The 25,427-nt window shown below is 41.2% G+C and overlaps 1 protein-coding gene across 1 annotated transcript in view; it reads left to right on the top strand.

Annotated features, from left to right (window-relative positions):
- PARVA (parvin alpha) overlaps nt 1–25,427 on the top strand; it is a 154,179-nt gene that overhangs the window by 95,981 nt on the left and 32,771 nt on the right. Inside the window, exons 2-5 of the mRNA XM_012456639.3 lie at nt 1,961–2,050; nt 2,129–2,199; nt 3,935–4,037; nt 23,626–23,766. Of these exons, the coding sequence (XP_012312062.2) occupies nt 1,961–2,050; nt 2,129–2,199; nt 3,935–4,037; nt 23,626–23,766 (405 nt within the window). The remainder of the gene's footprint in view (nt 1–1,960; nt 2,051–2,128; nt 2,200–3,934; nt 4,038–23,625; nt 23,767–25,427) is intronic.

Below are 25,427 nucleotides of genomic sequence, written 5' to 3'. Positions count from 1 at the left end.
CTCAAGTGACTAGTAGCTACTGTATTGAACAGTGCAGATCAGTGTAGCTTCAGGAGAGAAAGTCCCAGGCAGGAGCAAGTTCCTTCACTAGCCAGTAAGCCTAGACTTGCAGCCACATTTAAACATGACTTTATTTCCACTGCTCACAGCATTCATGGCAACGCTTGTTAACAAAGTAATGAAAATCGTGCTTCTTTGTGAGGAATAGCCTGGGAAAGAAAGAAAACTGGTAGTTCTAGGGGAAATATTAGAAGAAACTATAGAAGTCTAAGGAAGCAGTTGTGCTTAGCTAGAAAACAAACACAATCCTGTACCTACAGAATCATTTAAGCCAGGGCTGCCCAATCTTTTGGTTTCCCTGGGCCATGTTGGAAGGAGGAAGATTGTCTTGAACCACACATAAAATACATGAACCACTAATGATAGCTGATGAGCTAAAAAAAAAAAAAAAATACGCAAAAAAAAACTGATAATCTCATAATGTTTTAAGAAAGTTTATGAATTTTCTTAAAAATTCTGCATTTTTGGGCTGCATTCAAATCCATCCTGGATCACATTGCAGCCTGTGAGCTGCAGGCTGGACAAGCTTGATTTAAGCTTTGAAGGTATCCCTTCGGTGTTTGTTACATTTTATGGAGAATGCTATGAAATGTTGTGTGTCTGTGAATTTGGAGATTCAAGGTGGTGACTGGCTGGTACCCTCTATCAATGTCCAGGGCCCGCTACAAAGGTACTAAATAGCAGCCTCGTCATGCGAGTTGTGTCTCTTCAGGGCATAGTGTGTTTCACTCCCTTTGTCAGTCTCGTTCCAGTCCAACTGCGGCTATCAGTGAGTGTGCTGATGTGAAAGAGCTCTTTGTAAGTGGCTGCCTTGTGCTTAGGATTTCTTGCAAGTCTATGCTGGCACTTGGTGAGGCCAGAGTCAATAAAAAAAAATAAAATGGAAAGATGGGACGTTGCTTTTATTAAGGTTGATTGCAGCTGCTGTGTTAGCTCTTTAAGAACCTCTTGGTGACCAACACCTTCTGAGAAAATGGCCTTTCTGTGCTTAATTGGCGAAAAGCAAGGGGATTTAAGTCACTGCTTTTAGGAGGGGTAATCCAAGGTCAGCACTCAGCAAATGTCTGTCACACAACTGGTTTTGTGGGAGGAATTTTTTGTACTAAGCCTCCATGTGGGGCCTGGGCACTTGGAGGAGAGTGGGCTGGTAGTCTTTGGTAGTTTTTACCTCTTTTTATTGTTTTTTCCAAGGAAGATAGAATTGTAGATTTCTAGGATTTGAAGACTGTAAAAAAGCTTACTGTTCATCCAGTCAAACTTTCTATTTTTAGCAGAGGAAACAGGCCAAGAGAGATGAAGTGCCTGGCCTCAGGTCTCACAGCTGGTTCCATCTGAAGGGATAGGACCGAACTCTGGAAGGGCTGGGACCAAGGTATTTTTGAGCAGTGGCTGGGGTTGGGTGGAGGTGGGAGGGCAGATAATCAGGAAAGGTGAGAAGTCAGAGGAGGCTGGAGCTGAGGATGGAAATGCCTTACAGCGTACATGTAGCCTCAAACCCATGACCCTGTTCATCCTGTCAGCAGTCACTGGGTACCAGACAGGAAGTCCTGGAAGGAGGGACGGCCAGGAGGCAGAGTCAGAAAGAAGTCAGCGCCCACCTCGCTTCTGTTTATTCTGAAATCTTTTCTGAGAGGAGGGAGATTTCTGTGCTGTTGAGATTTCCCTGTTTCCCTGAGGAAAGCAAGTGAGGTGACAATTGGCAGAGGTGAGATTAAGGGGACAATTAGGTCCTGTCAGCCAGGCGAGGCCGTGAATTGATCGTAGGCTGAGTAACAGCTGTAATCTACCCTTAGTGGGTATTTTTCTCAATGTCAATATCCAACACCCTTGTTACAGAGCTCCAACCCCCTGCCGTCCGTCCGTCGGCTGAAATGTGACCCTGCTCTTCCTTTTCTTCCAGTGTCTGAGCTGCAGGAGGAGGGAATGAACGCCATCAACCTGCCCCTCAGCCCGATTCCCTTCGAGCTGGACCCCGAGGACACGATGCTGGGTAACTGTGCTCTTTTCTCTGAATTGGCTTAAGCTTTCCGGTGCCAGCACCCCCACTGAATTCCTTTTCTTTTTAAAGAGGAGAATGAGGTGCGAACAATGGTGGATCCAAACTCACGCAGTGACCCCAAGCTTCAAGAACTGATGAAGGTAAGAAGAAATCAGGAGTGTCTTCTGGTGCCTCACAGACCCACCAGATGTCCATATGACACCTGCTGTGAGCAAGCACCCCGCGAGCCCCTCACAGGAGGTAAAAAGTCACAGCAGCCCCTGCCTCAGTCTAGCAGATGGCCATCAAAAACATAACTGATTGTGTAAGCATGGAACGTGACAAATGCCCAGTGAGTGGTGCTGGTCATAGCACCAGACAGGTCAGTACAGGTAATCTCATGTTGGCCAGGATTCCAGAGTGCATAAAATGCTTATTTTCTCAAGGACTCTGAAAAGCATGCAGTGGAGTAGAAATTAGTCTCATTCCCATTTTCCAGATGACAAAACCAAGTCTCAGAAAAACCAAGTGATTTGTTCATGATCATAAACAAGGAGACGGAATTCAAGCAGAAATAAAGGAGATGAAGTGACATACTGTGTGTAACGTAACTGCATAGTGGCTGGTGTGTGCCTGTCCTTCTAAAACTGTTAATTTCTCCCCTGCATCTTGTTCCCTGTTCTATGTTCCTCCTCTTCAGCTTAACCAAGCTGCACTTAAGACAAAAGGCATTCAGGCCTGTTATCCCAGCACTCTGCGGAGGCTGAGGCAGGTGGATCACTTGAGCTCAGGAGTTCAAGACCAGCCTGGGCAACGTGGTGAAACACCATCTCTACTAAAAATATAAAAATTAGTCAAGTGTGGTGGCGCATGCCTGTAGTCCTAGCTACTCGGGAGGCTGAGGTGGGAGGAGGGCTTGAACCTGGGAGGCAGAGGTTACAGTGAGCCGTGATCCTGTCACTGCACTCCAGCCTGGCCCTGTCTCAAAAAAAAAAAAAAAAACACTGGATGTCAGAGTGATTCATTCCCCCCGCAAATCTGAATACGCATTTCCCCAGTGCAAGACCTGTCAGAGTTTCCCATCCACCACAGGTTGCAGGCCACTTCTGGAGGTGGTGTTTAGAGTCCGTGCTCTAGCTGCCTCTTCAATCTCAGATCAGCCGCTACCCAGCAACACAGGGATGCCAGACCTGCCCCTCCCAGCAGCCCATGCATGCTCCCAGCACTCCTCACTGCCAAGCCTAGCTAATGCAGTCCACTCTGACTAGAATGCTTCTCCTGCCCTTCATCTGGAAGTCTCAGCACGGCTACCTGCTCCAGGAAGCTTGCTCCAAACTCTAGTGCCATGGCTCAGCCCCTCCGCGGCTGCTGTGGCCCTGTCCTTAGCTCTCCAGGTCCCGTTACAGCGTCTCATGCACTTCACTAAATGGTGAGCTTCTTGGGGTTAGAGACTGTCTTTTTTGTCCATCCTTGTTGCTTGCCATTAGAGTGAGGAATAACGGGCTATCGATATTAACAGGGACACTGGTGCCACCAGCACTAGCAGGATGCACATCTGAAAATTAAGAAGGCCAATAGGGCTCACACTTGTAGCTACCTGTGCACACACTGGGTCATGTGGCTAGTTCTGCTGCTTTTAAAATCTGAAATTCAAAGCTGGGCACAGTGAAACTCACCCATAGTCCCAGCTTTACAGGAGGCTGAGGCAGGAAGATCACTTGAGCTCAGGAGTTTGAGTCCAGCCTAGGCAATATAGTGAGACCCCGTCTCTAAAATAAAGTGAAACTTAAAATCTGAAGTTCATTTACATTTTAATTGTTTGAGATAAGAAAGCTGGTCTATAAGAAAATACCCCATGACTCTTTTCTTATTCTTACACGTTCTCTCTCTCTGTAGGTCTTAATTGACTGGATTAATGATGTGTTGGTTGGAGAAAGAATCATTGTGAAAGACCTGGCTGAAGATTTATATGATGGACAAGTCCTACAGAAGCTTTTCGGTAGGAGAGTTGAGCGCTGCAGTGGATGTGGCTTTAATGGCAGGTGGTTGGATCACCTACTTGCAGCTAGAAGGAGTTAGTTATGCTCAGTTTACAGTGGCTTACCTAGAAATGGACTACAAATGTGTGGAGTGTGGAATAATAGCTCAGTGAAGACTTTAGATATACTCTTAGAATCTGTTTCACATGAATGAATTGTAGAAGGAGTCTTCATGACCAGATGGGCCTGCTCCTTCTAGCAGCCAAGGATCATCAGCTAGATAAAAGGACCCCATTATATATTAATAGCTAGAAAGTATACCTCCCCCACTCCAGAAAAGCATGCATGTGTGGCCTCTGTAGGTATATTTACATGTGTGGGCATGAGTATGAATTTTTAGATCTCCATCACGTTCAGATGCATGTGTGTGTGTGTGTGTATATTCCTCTGTGATCTGTGGACTTGTGGGTGTGTGTGTTCCTCCCTGGGTCACTTTGCAGCTGTTCATATGAAAATGTAAGGACAAAGGGTAGAGAAAGGAGAATTATCTTTCTTTAGGGGTAATCTTAGTGATGAAAGGATAAATTTCAGCTTGAATGGAGTTAGATGTCCCCCACTGCTCCTAATCTAACTCTGGCCCAGACCGTCCCCTCAGATTCTAGACTTCAGTCCTTAGCTGCCCTCTGGGCCCCTCTGCCTGAGTCTACCTTAGACTGTAGACTGAATTCATCCACTTTTCTAAAGCTGTTTGTTCCTCTCTGAGTTCACAGAATCCCCTCCTCCTTGCTACCCTGCCCCCATGTATACAGGGATCAGCAAGACCCTTTTCTGCCTCTCCTGAATACATCCTCTGCCATTTTCATTTCTGTGAATTGCTCTTCTCTGAACTATTGAAAAAATGTCCAAACACTTATTTGTGTCCCATCTCACCTCCTCCAACCAACACAGCTAGCAGAGGAAACTTTTAAAATCACAAGTCCAGTCTTACCAATACTTATTTATAGCTCTTAGTGGCTCTCTCCTGCTGGACATAGTCCAAACCCCTTGGCACAACATTCAAAGCATTTCATCATCCAGTGACCCCCAGCTGTCTTCTCAGCCTCACCTTCAGACCTCCAGCCACTCCCACACATGCGGCTCATCCGTGTGGTAATATGTGTAAAGCGCTTAGGATAGTGCCTGACACATAGTAGATGCTCGATAAATGTCTGTCATCATTGTTGGTTTTACTATTTTTATGTATACTATTGCTGCATCATTACATATGCCATGCATATTAACATGCCTGTACTTCTGATCGTGCTAGTCCTTCTGCCTCTAAGGCTTTCCTTCCTCCTTTACCACCAGGGCAAACCACTATTGCTCATCCTTCTGATCTCTAGAATTAATCAAATGTGCCTCCCTGTTACACCCTTTACAATACTTTCACTTTTCTTTTTTTTTTTTTGAGATAGGTTCTCGCTCTGTCGCCCAGGCTGGAGTGCAGTGGCATGATCTTGGCTCACTGCAGCCTTGACCTGCAGGGTTCAAGTGATCTTCCTGCCTCCGCCTCCTGAGTAGCTGGACTACAAGGCATGCACCATCACGCCAAGCTAATTTTTGTATTTTTTGTGGAGGTGAGGTTTTGCCATGTTGCCCAGGCTGGTCTCAAACTCCTGCACTCAAGCAACCTGCCTCAGCCTCCTGACGTGCTGGGACTATAGTAGTGAGCCACCGCACCTGGCCCTATAGTCACATTTAGAAAAGATAGTCATATACTCTTTTTTTTGTGTTCCCCCAACATATATGTATCTCTCTCTGTGAGGGAATATATATACACATGCACATATATGCATATGTGTATGTGAATGTATATATACAAATATGTACACATATCTATCTATATACATACATGTGTTTAAGTATATATACATGCCTTATTATAAGAATTGCCATGTTGTCTGTAGCTGTTTTGGAAATGTGTGTGGGCTTCCCAAGAGCAAGAGCCATGTCCTATATATTTATCCAGGCTTTTCCAGCACCAACAGGTTGTCTAGCACATGTTGTCTAGCACCTAATCAATGCATATTGAGGCCGGGCACAGTGGCTCACACCTGTAATTCCAGCACTTTGGGAGGCCAAGGCAGGCAGATCACCTGAAGTCAGGTGTTTGAGACCAGCCTGGCCAGCATAGTAAAACCCCATCTTTACTAAAAATACAAAAATTAGCCAGGTGTGGTGGTAGGCAGGTGCCTGTAATCCCAGCTACTCAGGAGGCTGAGGCAGGAGAATCACTTAAACCTGGGAGGCAGAGGTTGCAGTGAGCCAAGATCATGCCATTGCACTCTAGCATGGGGGATAGAGTGAGACTCTGTCTCAAAAAAAAAAAATGTACTGATGAATGAACGAATGAACGACTAAAGTAATTTCTAGGAAGCTAAACTGATTGGATTCTCAGACATCAGTATTTGTGAGTGTTAATATTTAAAGGATTGTAAACTCCAACTGATACAGAGAGAAAATGAAAAAGCTTTGGCACATGAAGACATGGCTAAGCCGGGAGCCTCACTACGCATCTCTCCCAGTGACTACAGCTTTTAACTCCTCCAGCAAACATCTAGTCAGCATCTGAAACTGCCAAAATCTTCTATGCTAGGCTGTCAAAGCAAGGGTAGAACATGGCCACAGAGTAATGGAACATGGTCATGGAGTAATCTTGCCTCCAGGAATGGTTACGAAACCGTCCAGCGTCACATCTGTGCAATCCAAGTCAGGCATTACGTACATGCAGATTAGATCATTTCAAGTCTCGCCCTTCATGCTGAAAAGGTGATTCACTATGGAGGTGATGCTAATTTTGTAAACTTAAGTTTAGACCCTAATCTCAAAGGTCTAAGGCAGGGCATACATATTCAAAGCCTATAGGTAGGATACTCAGATGGAAAGAGCCAGTTTGCAATAAAAAAAATATATATATGCATTAGGAGCTCCTGGGAGGGATCAGTCTGGAAGCAGACATTTTGGGGAATGTTTTGGTTTGTTTTTTGTTTAACAGCCCTGTGAGTCTAAAGGAGGCAGAGTTTTGAGTAAGCACTCCAACCTTAAGCTCCCCTGTGGCTATTTTTCTTATCACTGGTCATGTTAACCTCAATCACATTGTCAAAGTGGTATCTGCCAGATTTCTCCATTATAAAGTTACTGTTTTTCTCTTTTTAATTGATTTATGTGAGGAGAGATGCCTTGAGACCATGTAAATATCCTGTTTCTCTTTAAACTTCTCCCTCTAGTTTTAGCATCCATGGTGGAATGTGTCTGCCACAATTTTCCTTCTGCATTTATTAACTGGAATTATTCTAAAAGGAAGAGTCGTCATTTCTATTTCTATCACTATGGACATATGTATTTTATACTTTGGGTTTAATCCAGTACTACTTTATCGTTCACTTTTTTGGCTCATCTGCTTATAACTTTGGCCATGGGGAGATCTTTCAGGTTGGCTCTGGGACACTTTCAACAAGCTGCCCATATATTTTTTTTCCTGAGCATTTCCTTTGTTTTTTGCATCATAAGATACTCCAAGACCATCTTATATTTTTCTTACTCCAGTCCTGGTATCAATCACTTCTCCAAGGAGCCCTGATTTATTTTATGGGAGAATAGAATTTAGATATAAAAATTTGGGCATAATGGTGAATGTTTTTAACTTGTTGTCTGCAGCATAAACAACCAAACATCTGTACCTAGGTACAGTCCCCTTACGTGGTAGTACTAACCGGGCATGACTGTTCCTAGAAATCAGCTTCTAATCGTACTGGGACTTGAGCTTCCTTAATACTGAGTTGGTTGGGCAGCGAGTTGGAGGGGCCTGAGTTTGAGATTAGTAAAATAACTATGAAACACTAGCACTTAGAAGATGATGGAAATGGCATAGGGGCCTCTGGTAGCCCAAGAGCACACACATCCGACATCAAGAAAAGGATATGGGGATGGGCTCAGTGGCTCACACCTATAATCCTAGCACTTCGGGAGGCCGAGGTGGGTGGATCACCTGAGGTCAGGAGTTTGAGAACAGCCTGGCCAACATGGTGAAACCCCATCTTTACTAAATTCAAATAATTAGCTGGGTATGGTGGTGCGTTCCTATAGTCCCAGCTACTTGGGAGGCTGAGGCAGGAGAATCACTTAAACCCGGGAGGTGGAGGTCGCAGTGAGCTTAGATCATGCAATTGCACTCCAACCTGGGCAATAAGAGCAAAACTCTAAGAAAAAAAGAAAAAGAAAAGGATATGGAATCCAGGAAGCCATGTTGGCTTCAATGTGGAGCAAAGACTCACAACCTAGAAGCCGAAGTGTGTGAGAAGGTGAGGGAGCATACGAGTCTTCTCACACTGCTCATAAAGATATATACCCAAGACTGGCTAATTTATACAGGATAGAGGTTTAATTGACTCACAGTTCCACATGGCTGGTGAAGCCTCACAATCATGGCTGAAAGTGAATGAGGAACAAAGTCATGTGTTACATGGTGGCAGGCAAAAAAGCTTGTGCAAGGGAACACTCATTTTTAAAACCATCAGATCTTGTGAGACTTATTCACTACCGCATGATTCAGTTATCTCCTCCTGGCCTCACCCTTGACACATGGGATTATTACAATTCAGGGTGAGATTTAGGTGGGGATACAGCAAAACCATATCAGCAGGGACCTCTTGGCAGATGGTTGTGTGTGTTTTGTTGTTGTGGTGAAATCCTGAACAGGTGGGCATCCATGAGATGCCATGTGACCTTGGCTGGCAAGGACTGGCTGGGTGTTCTCCGATCGTGAGCTCATTAGCATGCCTGGCTCACCTCTGTGTGGCCACATACCTCTTGCTCACAGCAGTGTCTTCCTTGCTTGCAGAAAAATCACCCTTCTCAGAGGTCCCAGGCATTTCTGGTAGATTCTTTCAGAACAGCTTCTCCCCAGTCCTCCTTTCTCAGCCACCTAAACCAGCTGCCCCATTGCTGCCTGTATTCCCTGGGTCTTTTTTCCACTTTCCCTAGTAGCAGATCTTAGTTTAGGTTTTCCCAAAAGCAGATGCCGAGACAAGGACATGGGTGGAGGAAGCTTATATGAGAGGTAACCTTAAAACATATGAATAACTGAGTAGGGCATGTAAGAAGGGAAGAGAGAAGTGCCAAACAAGAGTGTGTTAATAAGAACAGCAGCTCTGTTTCAACCAGGGCTCATAGCTGGGCATTCTGAGAAACCACGTTAGTAGCACATCTCAGAATCACCCTTCCCGGTTCCAGGTGGCAAGGGCATTTATCCTATGGCTCCCTTCCCACTGTGGTTGAGAGTTGCCTGTGCAGGAAATAAAAACTTCCAGGTTGTGCTCCTGTGATGACGGAGAAGGAGAGAGCCTCGGGGCCAGAGATGGCCGTCAGTGTGCTAGGAGCTATCTACAGCTGCAGATGAATGCAGGTGGGCCAGAGAGCTCAGGGAGGGACCATCACCATCATCCAGAGAGACCACAGGCTGGAGTACAGTGGCACAGTCGTGGCTCACTGCAGCCTTGACCTCCCTGGACTCAGGAGATTTCCCATCTTAGCCTCCTAGGTAGATGTGGTCACAGGTGTGTGCCACCACACCCAACTAATTTTTGTATGTTTTGTAGAGATGGGATTTTGTAGAGACCATGTTGCCCAACCTGGTCTCAAACTACTGGGCTCTAATGATTCACCCACCTTGGCCTCCCAAAGTGCTGGGATTAAAGGTGTGAGCCACCTCACCCAGCCAGAAGGGGCATTTTGAATGAGGCCTTACAGAAAAAGATTCTCAACCATATGAGGAAGGAAAAAGTACACTTTAGCCAGGATACCTTGGCCACATAAATTAGTGGGGCGTGGTGGCATGCACCTGTAATTCCAGCTACTCAGGAGGCTGAGGCGGGAGGATCACTTGAGCCCAGGAGGCAGAGGATGCAGTGAACAGAGATAGCACTACTGTACTCCGGCCTGGGTAACAAAGTGAGACCCTGTCTCAAAAAAATAAACAAAAGAGTTCCTAGGAAGCTTCTGTTAATTTTGGTGCTAATAGAGGGAAAATGCTGTAGAGGCCAGGAACCAGTGGGTAGGTAGGTGACCATCAGGGTTGGGTGAAAGGGATATGAAGCTAACAAAGAAAATGAGACCCAGCTCCCAGGTCGTGGTTTTAAACTGTTTTCCAACAGAAGAAACCAGGACTTCTTGGAGAAATGGCTAATTTTAGACCTGGGGCAGAGAATGTAGATGAGCCTAGAGTATCTTGAGGTGCCAAAAAGAAGTACTAAGAAAAAATATGTATATGGGGCCACACACTGAAAATGTCAAGAACCAACCAGAGAGAGCTCCCAGTGGCCAAAGCTGGAATTATTTGAGTGAAAAAATTAATAGTAGTATTGGATTATAACCCAAAGTCTAATATAAATATCCTTAAATTGATACTGATATAAATAAATAACTGAACAAATAAATAAATGGGAACAAAAAGACAGCTCTTCCTTATAGAAAGAATTTCAAATACTTTACCTAGATACAACCCCTTCAAAAGGTGGCAATTAAGTGCCCAGTCTTTGAATGGCTGAATTTAGTGACAGGCTTCCTATGATTAGGGTGTGGAAGTGGGGATGGGGTGGGAGGAGGGTATAATGAAAGGGTATTTCACTTCTGTGGTCTTGCTCCCCAGCCTACCCATGAGAAAAACAGGAAAAATAAGGCATTCCTGACCAGCGCTTCTCAAAACTGCCAAGGTCATGGTAAAAACAGGGAAGTGAAAAACCATCACAGAACAGAGGAAGCTAAGGAGAGATGAAGAAAAGAAGTGGTATCCTAGACAGTTTCCAGAAACAGAGAAAGGGCATTGGAAAAATCTAGTGAATCCAGGTAAGATAGGGAGTTTAGTTAAAATATTTTTCTGTAAGTCCCCATTCAAAATGCCCCCTCTGGCTAGGTGAGGTGGCTCATGCCTTTATTTATTTATTTATTTTTTTGAGACGGAGTTTCACTCTTATTACCCAGGCTGGAGTGCAATGGCGCGATCTCGGCTCACCGCAACCTCCGCCTCCCGGGTTCAGGCAATTCTCCTGCCTCAGCCTCCTGAGTAGCTGGGATTACAGGCATGCACCACCGTGCCCAGCTAATTTTTTTGTATTTTTAGTAGAGACGGGGTTTCACCATGTTGACCAGGATGGTCTCAATCTCTTGACCTCGTGATCCACCCGCCTCGGCCTCCCAAAGTGCTGGGATTACAGGTGTGAGCCACCGCGCCCGGCCCTTGGCTCATGCCTTTAATCCCAGCATTTTGGGAGACATGTACCATAGTAATGTGAGATGTTAACAATAGGGGAACCTGAGTTCAGAGTGCATAGGAACTGTCTGTACTGTTTGTAACTTTTCAATCAATCTAAAAACCATGCTAAAATGAAAAGTCTCTTTAAAATAAAGAAAGAGGCTGGGTGCAGTGGCTCATACCTATAGTCCCAGCATTTTAGGAGGCTGAGGCGGGTAGATCACTTGAAGCCAGGAATTCAGGACCAGCCTGGCCAACATGGTGAAACCTCATTTTTACTAAAAATACAAAAATTAGTGGGGCGTGTGGCACGTGTCTGTAATCCCAGCTACTCGGGAGGCTGAGGCCGGAGGATCACTTGAGCCCAGGAGGCAGAGATTGCTGTGAGCTGACATCGTGCCACTGCACTCCGGCCTGGATGACAAAGTGAGACCCTGTATCAAAAAAATAAAGAAAGAAGGTGAAGCTCACATTAGAGGTCCATGAACTAAGGGTTTTAGACGGTATTGTTTGGGTAGTGGCAACTATTGGTGGCTTATGAGCAAAACAACACGTATCAGAAATGGGGCTTTAGGAAATAACATAGGAGCAGTATGGGGGCTGCTCAGAGACAGTGGAAGGTCTCCTCATGAGATCTCCCGCAGAGATCTCCTCATGAGATATGGATAGTGTCAAACTAGAGTTTGGATGGGAAAAAGCTTAGAGGACCTAGAGATGTAGGGAATGAGTAGCTGTAGCCAGAGTAAACCAGGCTGATTCTATGTGGCGGATGTTAAATGGGGGTGACTCCATGAACCCCAAGAGGAGCTTCATCTTGAAGAGTTAGATCTTGTTGACTTTGAGGGCTACTTTTCTATGCCCCAAAATGCTGGGCTGAAGTGGCAGCTCTGCTAAAATTGAAGCAAGAATGAAGAAACAGGATGTCTGAGTTCCAATCTTGGTTCTACCACTAAAACATACCTCTGCCACTCAGATCATGCTTCTGTAAAGTCAGGAAGGTGATTTAAAAACCTCTATGACTGAGCTATCCAATTCAGCAACCAATAGCTATGTGCAGCTGTTAAAAGCAATTAAAATAGAACATTTATTTTCTCAGTTACACCAGCTACATATCAAGTGCTCAACAGCCAAATGTAGCTAGTAGCTGCCATATTGGACAATTTAAAAATGAACATTGCTATCATAGCAGAAAGTTCTGTTGAATAGCACTACTTGAAGATCTTCCTGCTATAATAGTCTGATTTTAGGATTGTTAATATATGCTGTTATTCTTAAACTGAAAGAGGCATTTTCTGATCTTTGAAAAACTCAAAAGTTAGATGAAAGTTTTTTATTATTATTCTTTATAAGTAATAGAGAAGCTCTCTAAAATGTCTTACTACGTAGAAAAAAAGCATGGTAGAGAACTACTGTGTGTTTGTGTATGTGTCAAGGGACATATATAATGTTTGTATGCATAGAATATTTCTGATAAAGTCATAATAAACTGTCTCTATGGAATGGGACTAGGGAACTTGGGACTGCCATGGAAAGGAGACAGTTTTCACAGCCTGAATTTTCTCTGTTTATATATTATCAGTCTTACTAAAAGTGGTTGAGTGTATATGTAAATTTCAGGAGCAAAACTGCATTAACCCATCAGTAGATATCAAATAACATTTGATATATTTCAACAGCCATTTCAAGTAAAATAGAAAGAGGACTTAAATATGATAAAGACCATTAAATAAAACCTAACAGTGAACATATTAAACAGTGAAATATCAAAGATGTGGTATTAGGGACACATGAGAAATAATGGCTATTACAACTATTATAAGTGTTGTAGAGGTCCTAGTTAATATAGTAAGAAAATAGATACTCATTTAATATAGTAAGTTAATATAGTAAGGAAATAGATCAGCATTATGACTGACTAGATGTTTTTAAGTGTGATATTGGTACAGCACACTTAAAAAATCTGGATAAGCCTTTAAGAACATATTTTTGTATGGGATGGCTAAACTGGTGGGAAAAGGAAGGAAATTCTTCTGATTCCAAAAACAAGAAGGAAGTATACATCTAGTGGGATAAGTGTTCATTCCTAATGGCCTATAGCCTGAAGTTTAAAGGGTCACATGTACAGGGTCAAGAGACAAATCCTGGGTAGAGTCTGAACAAGAGAGAGGCTCGGATCTGAGCTCCCTGAACAGAGCCATGGTCTTGGAAGGCAACCCTTTCAATGAGTAAACTACAAAATCTTGTCCCACAGAAAGAGGCAATAAGAATAAATTATCTTAGCCTTGGATGTGAATAGAACAACTAAAAAGAAGTCTGCTTCAGATAATTCCTAATCAAAAGTCTGTACTCACACAGATTTAAGGCTAGGATTCACACTACTTATGTGATTTTAAAAACTCTAAACTAAAATTTCAGTTATAAGTTATCCCTGGTTACTAGTTCCCTAAGGCAGAAGTAAACATATGTCCTTCTTTTAAAGAGGAATGAACTCTAAACCCAGACCACAAAGAACTCCCAGAGTTAAAATTCCAAGAAATATGACCTAAAAATTAGAACTCACCAAAGACATGAGTATAAGCCACCATGAGCACTGTCAACAGAAACAATCTGTAGATTCATCCCACAAACACTATAAATATTAGAAACTGTTCAGCTATAGGCTGGGCATGGTGGCTCATTCCTGTAAGCCCAGCACTTTGGGAAGCCAAAGTGGGAGGATTGCTTAAGCCCAGGAGTTTGAGACTAGCATGGGCAACATGGCAAGACCCCATCTCTATCAAAAAAAAAAAAAAAGAAAGTAAAAAGTATTCAGTTATAGAATATAAAATATGTATGTTTAGTATGCCAAAATAAATGTTTTAAAAGACTTGAAAAATGACAAAACAAGAAACTATTAAGACTGGAGAGGTAGATATGAAAAACAACCAAATAGAGCTTCTAGAAATGAGAAAGCATGAATAATAATGAAACTAGAAACCTCAATATATTAGATACAGCTAAAGAAGGAATTCATGAACCAGAAGAAAGCACTGAAGAAATTACCTAGAATCCAGTATAGAGACACAACAGGATAGAAAACGAGAAAGAGAATTTGAAAACAAGAGAGAGATCCAAAATGGCTGATCACTAGCAGCTCAGGCTCGTAGTTCCCAGTGAAAGCGCAGAGAACGAGAGGACGACACACTTTCAGATGAATATTTGTGGCTCACGGACCAGGAGATTCCCAGCAGAGGAGCCCCACATGTCGCCAGGGCGACTCTTGTGGCTGGCACGGCGGTTTTGCTGGTGCCTTAGCGTGCCAGTTTTTGGTGCAGAGTCCAGAGATTCCGGGGCAGAAAAGCACCATCAATCTTAACACCGCTATTTTGGCCGGTGCAGTGGATTGCTCAGATGTCGGCGCTGGGAATCAACAAGTTGGACGTCTGCTCAGAGACCTAGTTAGAAAGTCGGTAATTACAAAGACAACAGACGGATAAATATATAATGAAGGGAAGAAATCAGCGTAAAAAGGCAGAGAATACTCAAAATCAGAATGCCTCTCCCTCTACAGGGGATCGCAATTCCTCATCAGTAACGGAACAAGGCTTAATAGATTACGAGTGTGTTCCAATAACAGAAGCAGGTTTCAAAACGTGGGTGATAAGAAACTTCTGTGAATTAAAAGAACTTGTTCTAACCCAATGCAAAGAAACTAAGAACCTTGAAAAAAGGTTTGACGAAATGTTAACGAGAATGGACAATTTAGAGAGGAATATAAGTGAATTGATGGAGCTGAAAAACACAACACGAGAACTTTGCGAAGCATGCACAAGTTTAAACAGTCGAATTGATCAAGTAGAGAAAGGATATCAGAAGTCAAGAACCAGCTCATTGAAATGAAACGAGAAGACAAGATTGGAGAAAAAAGAATGAAAAGGAATGAGCAAAGTCTCTAGGAAATATGGGACTATGTGAAAAGACCTAATTTACGTTTGATAGGTGTACCTGAATGTGATGAAGAGAATGAATCCAAGTTGGAAAATACTCTTCAGGATATCATTCAGGAAAACTTTCCCAACCTGGCAAGGCAGGGTAATATTCAACTCCAGGTAATACAGAGAACACCACAAAGATACTCTTCAAGAAGACCAACCCCAAGGCACATAATTGCCAGATTTATTAGGGTTGAAATGAAGGAGAAAATACTAAGGGCAGCCAGAGAGAAAGGTCAGGTTACCCATAAAGGGAAACCTATCAGACTTACAGCAGATCTCTCAGCAGAAACCCTACAAGCCAGAAAAGAGTGGGGACCAATATTTAACATCCTTAAAGAAAAGAACTTTCAACCCAGAATTTCCTATCCAGTCAAACTAAGCTTTATAATCGAAGGAAAAATTAAATCCTTTGCGAACAAACAAGTACTTAGAGAGTTCACCACCACCAGGCCTGCTTTACAAGAGCTTCTGAAAGAAGCACTATACATATAAAGGAACAACCAATATCAGCCTTTCCAAAAATATATCAAAAAGAAAAGAACATTAACACAACGAAAAATTTACACTAACTAATGGGCAAAACAGCCAGCTAGCATCAAATGCCAGTATTAAAGTTATATATATTCTAATTGGATAAAAAGCCAAAACCCATTGGTATGCTGCATCCAGACCCATCTCACATGCAACGATACACAAAGACTCAAAACAAAGAGAAGGAGGAAGATTTATCAACCAATCAGAGAGTAAAAATAAACAAATAAATAAAAAGCAGGAGATGCAATTCTCGCCTCTGATAAAGTAGACTTTAAAGCAACAAAGAGCAAAAGAGGCAAAGAAGGACATTACATAATGGCGAAAGGATCAATGTAACAAGAAGAGCTAACGATTTTATAGATCAACGAGACAGAAAATTAACAAGGACATCCAGGACTTGAACTCAGACCCGGAACAAGTAAACTTAATAAACATTTACAGAACTCTCCACTTCAAATACATAAAACATACATTACCACCTCACACCTATTCCATAAGTGACTACATAATTGGAAGTAAATCACTCTTTAGTAATCGCATAGCATTTCATAGGTTTAAATGAAATATTGGTTGGCTGCTCGTTTGTTATTTTCTTTCCTTATTCCTTCCTGTTTACATCAAGTATAATTATTGGTATAAAAGAGGTTTTCAATACCCATTATTAAAATGCATTCTAGCCTGGGCAAGAAAGCAATACTCCCATTCTCTCTCTCTCTTTCTCTTCCTTTTTCCTCCTCTTTATTCTTTTTCTTTCTTTCTTTCTTTAAAAAAAAAAAAAAAACCAAAAACCAAAAACCAAAACAAAAATAAGATCAATCTACCTTCACTAATAGGTATTTGCTTTTTAAAAAATTTGATTAAAAAAAAAAAGAAAAAAAGAAAACATAGAGGTTACTCTAAGTAGATCCAACATACGTGACTAGTTGGAAATCTAGAAGAAGAAAAAAAAATGGAGTATAGTAAATATTTAAAGAAAACATAATGAATGAGAATTTTCTAGAATTGATGAAAGACGTGAATCCTCAGATTCAGGGAGCCCAGTGAATCAATCCCAAATAGGATAAGTAGTGACAAATCTACGCCTACACACTTTACAGTGAAACCTAAGAACACTAAAGACAAATGACTAAAAGCATAGAGGAAAAAACAGATTATTTATAAAGGAACAACAGACTGAAAGCTGTCCTTCACAAGGAACAAAAAAAGCCAAACAATTAATATTGAAGATATCAAAACACTTTGATGTCTTTAAAGTGCTAACAAAAGTGATCAACTTATAAGTTCATACACAGCCAAAAAAGTGTGCTTTACAAGTGAGGAGAGGCCAGGCTCGGTGACTCACGCATGTAATCCCAGTGCTTTGGGAGGCTGAGGTAAGTGGATTGCCTACGCTCTGGAGTTCGAGACCAGCCTGATCAACATGGTGAAACCTAGTTTCTACTAAAAATACAAGAATTAGCCAGGTGATAGTGGAAGGTGCCTGTAATCCCAGCTAGATGGTAGGCTGAGGCAGGAGAATCGCTTGAACCCTGGAGGTGGAGGTTGCAGTGAGCTGAGATTGTGCATCCCAGCCTGAGTGATAGAGCAAGACTCTGTCTCCAAAAAAAAAAAAAAAAAAAAAGTGAAGAGAAAATAAAGGCATTTTCAATGAATACAAACTGAGAGGTTTTACTACCAATAGACCCCTCTAAAGGAATTTCTAAAGAATGTACAATAGGAAGGAAAATGAACCCCCCAAAAATATCTAAAATGCAATAAATAATGAACAAAAATTATCATGGTGGGTAGATCAAAGCCATATCTAAATGAATATAAAATAATCACAGTAATGTCTAATTTATTAATTAAAATAATTAAGATAGAATCAGAATCCCATACAACTATAGCACATAAATCAGGAATTATGTTATTGGAGTCAAATTGTGCCGAGGTCTTTATATTGTTTAGTATATGGGCAAAGATACTAATTAGCTTAAGATTTTATTAAGTTAAATATGAATGATAAATTTTCTATCATAAATACTGAAATAATAGAGTATATAACCTCCTTACTAATAATGGGGAGAAAATGGAATGAGAAAGAATAAAAACATTAATCCAAAAAAAGGCAAGGATGGAAGGGGGAGAAGAATCAGCAAACCTACTAAAAAGAAAGTTCAGAATAAGCTGGTAGAAGTGAATCCAAGTATACTGATAAAAATCAGTATCAGACTAAACAACAAAACAAAATCTTGCCAACTACTGTATACAAGACACAGTTTTGTTTTGTTGTTTTGAGAAAGGGTCTTGCTCTGTTGCCCAGGCTGGAATGCAATGGCATGATCACAGCTGATTGTAGCCTCTACCCCCTGGGCTCAAAAGCAATCCTCCCTTCTCAGCCTTCCAAGTAGCTGGAACTATGGGTGTGCATCATGATCCCCAGCTAAGTTTCTTCTTATATTTTGTAGAGACAGGGTCTCAATATGTTGCCCGGCCGGTCTCCAACTTCTGGCCTCAAGCAGTCCTCCTGCCTCAGCTTCCCAAAGTACTGGGATTACAGGCATAGAGCAACTGTGCCCAGCCAAATGAGGGACATGCAAAGGTTGAAAGAAAAAGGGTGTAAATAATTATGTATATTAGACTAATTTTTTAAAAGCTGGGGTAACTATTTTACATCATACAAAATAGACTTTAAGGCAAAAAGCATTACTACAGAGAGTCACTACATGTTAATAAGAAATTAAAGTCACTACGAAAATATAGAAATTTTAAACTTACATGCACTTTTGTATATTAAATATTTAAAAATCAACAATGACAATCATTACTGCAAGAACTTGACAAACCTATCATAGCAGTAGTTTTTAACATACTTCTCTTAACATATTAAGAAAAAAGTTGATAGAGAATATCTGAATAATACAGTTAATCAGCTCTAATTAATCTTCATATAGCATATGATACCCCGCAAACTGTATTCCTTTCAACTGCTTATGGAATACTTAAAAATTTGACTATGTCCATAAAGCAAATTTCAACAAATTAGTATACAGATGAAATTATCTGACTACGATGCAAGTTTCCCTCCTAATATACTTGGAGACAAAAGTATTTTTTAAACAACTCAGGAATTGCTCATAATGAAAAGAGTATTTTACATATTTTAGTTCTTGAAGGGTGGTTACATTAATATAGTGTGGTATATATGACAATTGTGTTTGTTAGAACAGTTCAGTTCTCTACTGTTCAGGGTAATTGAGTTTATTCTGACTTGTCTTTATGCTGCAGAACTTTTTGAATACTGTTTCATTGTTTTCTAAATACAGTCTCTCCAAAAGCAAATTCGGATAATATCTTCAAAAGCAACTCAAAGATTCACAAAATAATCCACCTGAGAAAATTTTCTAAATCACATCCTATCAATTTCAAAATCATGCCTAATACTTATGAAGAGTTAAACTAGTTATGAACAATTTCTGTAACTATGGAAACATGAGAGAAACAGTTTCCTGGAAGAATAAAACTTCAGCAATAGAGAATTTTATGGAACTAACTGAAAGTAGCCCATGAAAGAACATTATCTTTAAACCCTTAGTAATGTTGAGTAAATTACTGTTGAGCTATAGAAATATTTGAGTGGGCCTCTTATATTTTAATGGTTGAATACCTTAAAATAAAGGAGGGGGTAGGAACAGCAGAAAAAGTTCTCAAATTAATCTTTTATTTAAAATGTTAGAAAATTAAAATATGTGACATAAGCCTGCAAAATAGAGATAACAGTGTTTTATTGCATACCCAGAGAATGCTGAAGACTCAAACAGCAATCGAACTAATAAAGGGATTTGGTAAAATGACAATATATTAGGAAAAAATCTGTAAGGCAATAGCTTTCATGTTTACCAGCAGTAATCAGTTAGTAATACATACACACACACACAAGATGTTTATTGCGACTGTGGGTTATAACCTGGCTATATGTCAAGGGGACTGATTGAATAAGTTATAAGTCATATTAAAAAAAAAAGTCATATAATGCATTATGCGGTTTGAAAAATAATGAGTTATATTAATATGTATTGACCTAGAAAGACTTATGATATATATGAGTGGGAAAAAGCCAATAGCAAAAATATGTATATACTATAATCTCATTTTTATTAAAAGGGAAAGAGAAAGCCAGGTATGGTGGCTCATGCCTGTAATCCCAGCACTTTGGGAGGCTGAGGCAGGTGGATCACTTGAGACCAGGAGTTCGAGACCAGCCTGACCAACGTGGTGAAACCCTGTCTCCACTAAAAATATAAAAATTAGCTGGGCGTGGTGGTGCATGCCTGTAATCCCAGCTACTCAAGAGGCTGAGACAGGAGAATCACTTGAATCCTGGAGGCAGAGGTTGCAGTAAGCCAAGACTGTGCCACTGCACTCCAGCTTGGGTGACAGAATGAGACTCCACCTCAAAGAAAAAAAAAAAAGAGAGAAAGAATATCGTGTGTATGTGTTTTAATAAGGATTATTTCAAGATATATTTTTATGCAAATCCACTTAATACCAATATCAATGCCTAAAATAAAATATCCAACAGCAAAAATTAAAAGCAAGAATATAAATCCAAAGCATAATGACTAAAATGGAAAGAAGTAAAGCAGAATTACATTTTATAAAACATTTGCAATGCAAAACAAAGCCACAAAAATGCTTCTCCTAAATAAGAAATACCAGATGCTAAAAAAAAAACACCAAAGGGAAAAAATTTAATTTTAGGAAGAATGCACTACAATTTTAGTATCATAGACTAGTTAAATATATTAATGGAAACAGAAAAACAATGGACTCTTTAGTAGGTAAGGTGTGAAATCCAATAATGAAAAACACATTTCTCTATACTCTTAACGCTTCTGACACTAAATGTGTGGGTTTTCCACACTAAGCAATTTTCCAGTTCTCTATGGACACCAACAGGGTGTCCTACAATTTAATTTTAATACCACTGGCCCAAAGTTAGCACAGCCCTTGCAGGTTAAGGGCCACAAGCATGTCCCCACTTCAGTTGGCATTCACCAAGTTCAGATCTCGCATACTTCTGACCAACTAGCTATGATACATCAGGGGTTTCCACAACTCCTCCCTCGGATATGAATATTTGCTAGAATGGCACACAGAACTCAGGAAGGAACTTACGTTTACTAGTCTATTATAAAGGATAAAACTCAGAATCAGCCAACAGGAAGAGATGCATAGGGCATGGTTCGCGGGAGAGGCACAGAGCTTCCATGCCTTCTCATGTGCACGACCCTCTAGCACCTTCATGTATTTACCAACCAGGAAGCTCTCTCAACCTTTTCGGCCAGAGTTTTTATGGAAGTGTCATTAAGTAGGCATAATTGATTAAATCACTGGCCATTGGTAGTTAACCTCCAGCTTCCCTCCCCTTTCTCATGGGTCGGGGGTATGTTCCAATCCACTGGCTTCTCCTGGCAGTCAGCTCCCCCATCCTCAGAACTTTCTAAAAGTTGTCTCATTAACATAAAACTCAGATGTAGGTGAAGGGTGCTTGTTATGAATAACAGAAGATGTTCCTTTCACCTTAATCGCTTCAGAGCTTTTTTGGGAACTGGGAACAAAACCCAAATATTATAACAAAAGATGCTGCTATCATCTTATCTTTCAGAAAGTTACAAGGGTTTTAGAAGTTCTGTGCTAGCAAGGGGATCAAGGAGACTAGATATATCTTTCTTACTGTGTCACACCAGTTTTTACAAAACAAGAATCAAATAGACAACTGTGCAAGAAAAAGTTATTGACCTAGAAAACAGACTCAGAGACCTAAGCTGAAAATCTATTCAATGCCAGATTTTAAACATGAACGTTTTTAGACAATGATGTCATACAGCAGAGCTAGCAAATAAATGGCCCCTCCTCACTCCTCGCCTCCCCACCCATTCCACAACAGTAATCAATACTCTTTCCCTGCAATATTTTCCTCTGAGCCAAGACAAGACCAGAAGGTTCTTACCTTAGCATTTTGGGCAGCCTCTATCCAATGCTTGTAGTTACAAAGTAAGATTAAAATAATTTGCTTCTATAGAGACAATTACATCATCCGAAAATAATGGGAAAATAAAAGAAAACAACTTGCCATTTTTTCAGTAAGAGAGGATCCAAGGTAAAAATTCAGCCTAAAAATGGATAAGGCACACACAAGATCTCCTCAAGATGTAAGAGGAAGATGTGTAGCTATATTCTTATTAAATCCCTGAACTACAGAGATAAAGATGGCTTGAAGCAACTAAAGAGAACATTTCAGGCCATCACAGGTAAGAATAGCTTGAGATTATCCTGCTGAGGTGCTTAAAAGAATTCATAAATCCACAGAACCTGCAGAAATTCTCCAGTGGGCAACTTTATCTTCAAAGAATGACCCAAGGGTTATTTGGCTTAGATAAGCCACAGTTACTTAAAAATAAATACGCCTGTAATCCCAGCACTTTGGGAGGCTGAGGCAGGCGGATGTTTAGGTCAGGAGATCAAGACCATCCTAGATAACACTGTGAAATCCTGTCTCTACTGAAAATACAAAAAATTAGCTGGGTGTGGTGGCACATGCCTGTAGTCCCAGCTACCTGGGAGGCTAAGGCAGGAGAATCACTTGAACCCGGGAGGCAGAAGTTGCAGTGAGCCAAGATCTTACCACTGCACTCCAGCCTGGGCAACACAGCAAGACTCCACCTCAAATAAATAAATGAATAAGTAAATAAATAAATAATAAAGCAAGCAAGCAAGCATTAGGGGAAACACTGATACATAGTAAAATCTGTTTGTATAGCAGCCCTTAAAAATTAAGAGAAAAGACACTTTAAATGTGTCAATCTTAAATGAATTCTGGAGAACTGATCAGGCGAGTTCCAGTGGTAGGCAACCCATTTCCTGTTAAGGAGTCCAAAGTTGTTTTGCTCTTTGTAATAGATTTAAATATATATTTAGATTAATAAAATGATTAGACTGTGTTTTTCCTTTTCAGAATTAAGTTGTGTCATTGCATACAAAAACCATTGCTTTTAAAACACACCATTATATAAGTCATATAAGTACCACTCAGAAAGAGAAAAATCACTTTAAGCTTACTCAATGCTTTCTTGTTGCTGAGAATTTTTATTTTATACTTTTTGAAGGTGCTCATGTGGGCTTATTGAGACATGTAAGTAATCACACTATGAAGAGCTATGAGCAAGTTCACGCACATAGAGACAGTGATAACTCTTAGACCTTCCACCTAACTGGCAGTCATTGTAGGATGCCAGTAAGACACAATCTGACTTTAAGGATGTTAAAATGTGAAAAATATGTGCCTTAGAATTGATTAAATATGACACAGTAAGTAAGTTACCTTCCAGGTGGGTTTAAAAGGAAAGAAGATACTTAAAACAGGTAAATATGATTGGACGTGACACAGACTGTACTATGGGAATGTATAAAATATCTTGACTAACTCTATAGAGAAGGCTTTCCAGTCGGGACACAGAGATGTCTTTGGAGAAGGCAGACTTGAAAAGAAGGAGAAAACTCCAGAATGATAGAAAAGAGTTCAAATATGACAGGCTAGGTTAAATGCTCCTGGGATCTGGGGATTCAAGATCATCACGAGGCTGTTACAGTGCTGATGCTGCTGGTGCCACCATAAGGTGATGAGGGGACAGCAGTGTCCCTCTGCTGGTAGGCACTCAGTATCTATTGTTTGGAGAGTACATGAGTGCATGGGAGACTGAATAACTGAATAAGTGCATGTGGTCTGGGGCCCAGCATAACAGCTGTTCTCTTTTCCCTTGTCACCCTCAGAGAAACTTGAGAGTGAGAAGCTAAATGTTGCTGAGGTTACCCAGTCAGAGATTGCTCAGAAGCAAAAACTGCAGACTGTCCTGGAGAAGATCAATGAAACCCTGAAACTTCCTCCCAGGAGCATCAAGTGGAATGTGGATTGTGAGTTGAACAAAGGAAAGGGACACCGCTAAACAATGCCTGTGGTCCCTGCCATGAGGCTTCCCCAAGAAGCCATCCATAAGCTTGGCAGGCTTCAGGGTGGGGGGGTCAAACTCATCTGTCTTTGAACAAGATGCCCTGCTTCCTTAGAACTTGGAAGAAGTTCCATACATACCCTTGGGGAAAAATAACAAAATGTGTAAATCTCATGTTTCTCTTCTGTAAAAGGCTTTCCATAGAAACCTCATGTGAAATGGGGACTGGAAGGAAACTCATTCACTGAGCTACTTCTTCTATTTCAGCACAACCTTTTGAGAGAGCTGTTGTCTGCAGCTAGGAGAGGCTTTGGGAAGCTGAGGTCCCCACATTCACACAGCTGAGAAGCAGGGAGCAAGGATTCAGCTCTGTCTTTTCTAAAGCCCATGCCCTTCCAACCTCCTTTCATTTTCTAGAAAGAACAAAGATATGGCTGAGATCACATGCACTGGAACAGGATTTTAAAATTCAGCTTTTCACAACTAGCATAGCTCAGAGACCTCAGAAGGCATAAATTATTAGTTTATAGTGATTATTATTAGTTTATAAATTATTAGTTCATTTGCTGCTTCAAAGGCCTGGTGTCTAATATGGACTAAATGAGTCCCTTTCAGAATTAATCCGCAGATAAGGTGAGTCTAGCAGCAACAACTGGATTCCAAAGTTGTGTTTTTTATTCTAATAGATAAAAATACAAATTTAGATTAATAAAAGGTTAGACTCTGTTTTGCCTTTAAATATTAAGGGATTAAGTACTGTGCATTATCACGTCTAATTTATATAACTTAAGATCAACAGCCCCCTACAAAAAAATATACCTTTCAAACTTGGGAAAGAAAAAGGAATCTTTACCGCAAACTTAGGAATACAGCAACGGCCAGTCACAATCTCTCCAGCAGGTCTCTAACATCTGACATTGGGGCTGAGACACCAAGTGCCTCCTAAGCATAATTACACATTTTCATGCACAGAGTGATCAGCTGCATTGCACAGCAGCATGGCGCCAGAAACAGGTCATTCTCTGCCTGCAGAGGGAGACACCTGAGGACAGGAGCAGGGAAGGCCGTGCTCTGGGCCCTAGATGCTATCAGGGAGAGGGGCTTCGTTTCCCTGTGCTCCAGGAATGCTAGTAGTGTCAATGGGGTGGAACAAGGGAGGGCAGGGAGGTTGATGACTAGTTTGGGAAATGTGTCTGCATTTTATAAGTCCACAATAGTCATGAACATTAGAGAGAAGTCCTCTAATGAAGACTGCTGCTTAGTTTTATTTGATCCTATCTCCCACTCCTTTGAATATGGACCAACTACCTGTTCCCTCCAAAAAAATAAGTCAGACATCTCTCTCTGTCGCCCAGACTGGAGTGCAGTGGTGTGATTTTGGCTCACTGCAACCTCCGCCTCCCGGGTTCAAGTGATTCTCCTACCTCAGCCTCCTGAGTAGCTGGGATTACAGGCATGCCCACCACACCTGGCTAATTTCTGTATTTTTAGTAGAGACAGGGTTTTGCCATGTTGGCCAGGCTGGTCTCGAACTCCTGACCTCAGGTGATCCACCCGCCTTGACCTCCCAAAGTGCCAGGATTATAGGTGTTAGCCACTGCGCCCAGCCCAAGTCATATACACTTT

This window comes from Aotus nancymaae, unplaced genomic scaffold (genome assembly GCF_030222135.1).
Source record: "Aotus nancymaae isolate 86718 unplaced genomic scaffold, 86718_ANA_hifiasm-v0.15.2.pri h1tg000059l, whole genome shotgun sequence".
Taxonomy (NCBI): domain Eukaryota; kingdom Metazoa; phylum Chordata; class Mammalia; order Primates; family Aotidae; genus Aotus; species Aotus nancymaae.
The sequence above is the reverse complement of the archived record's forward strand: the minus strand, read 5'-3'. Positions and strand labels throughout refer to the sequence as shown.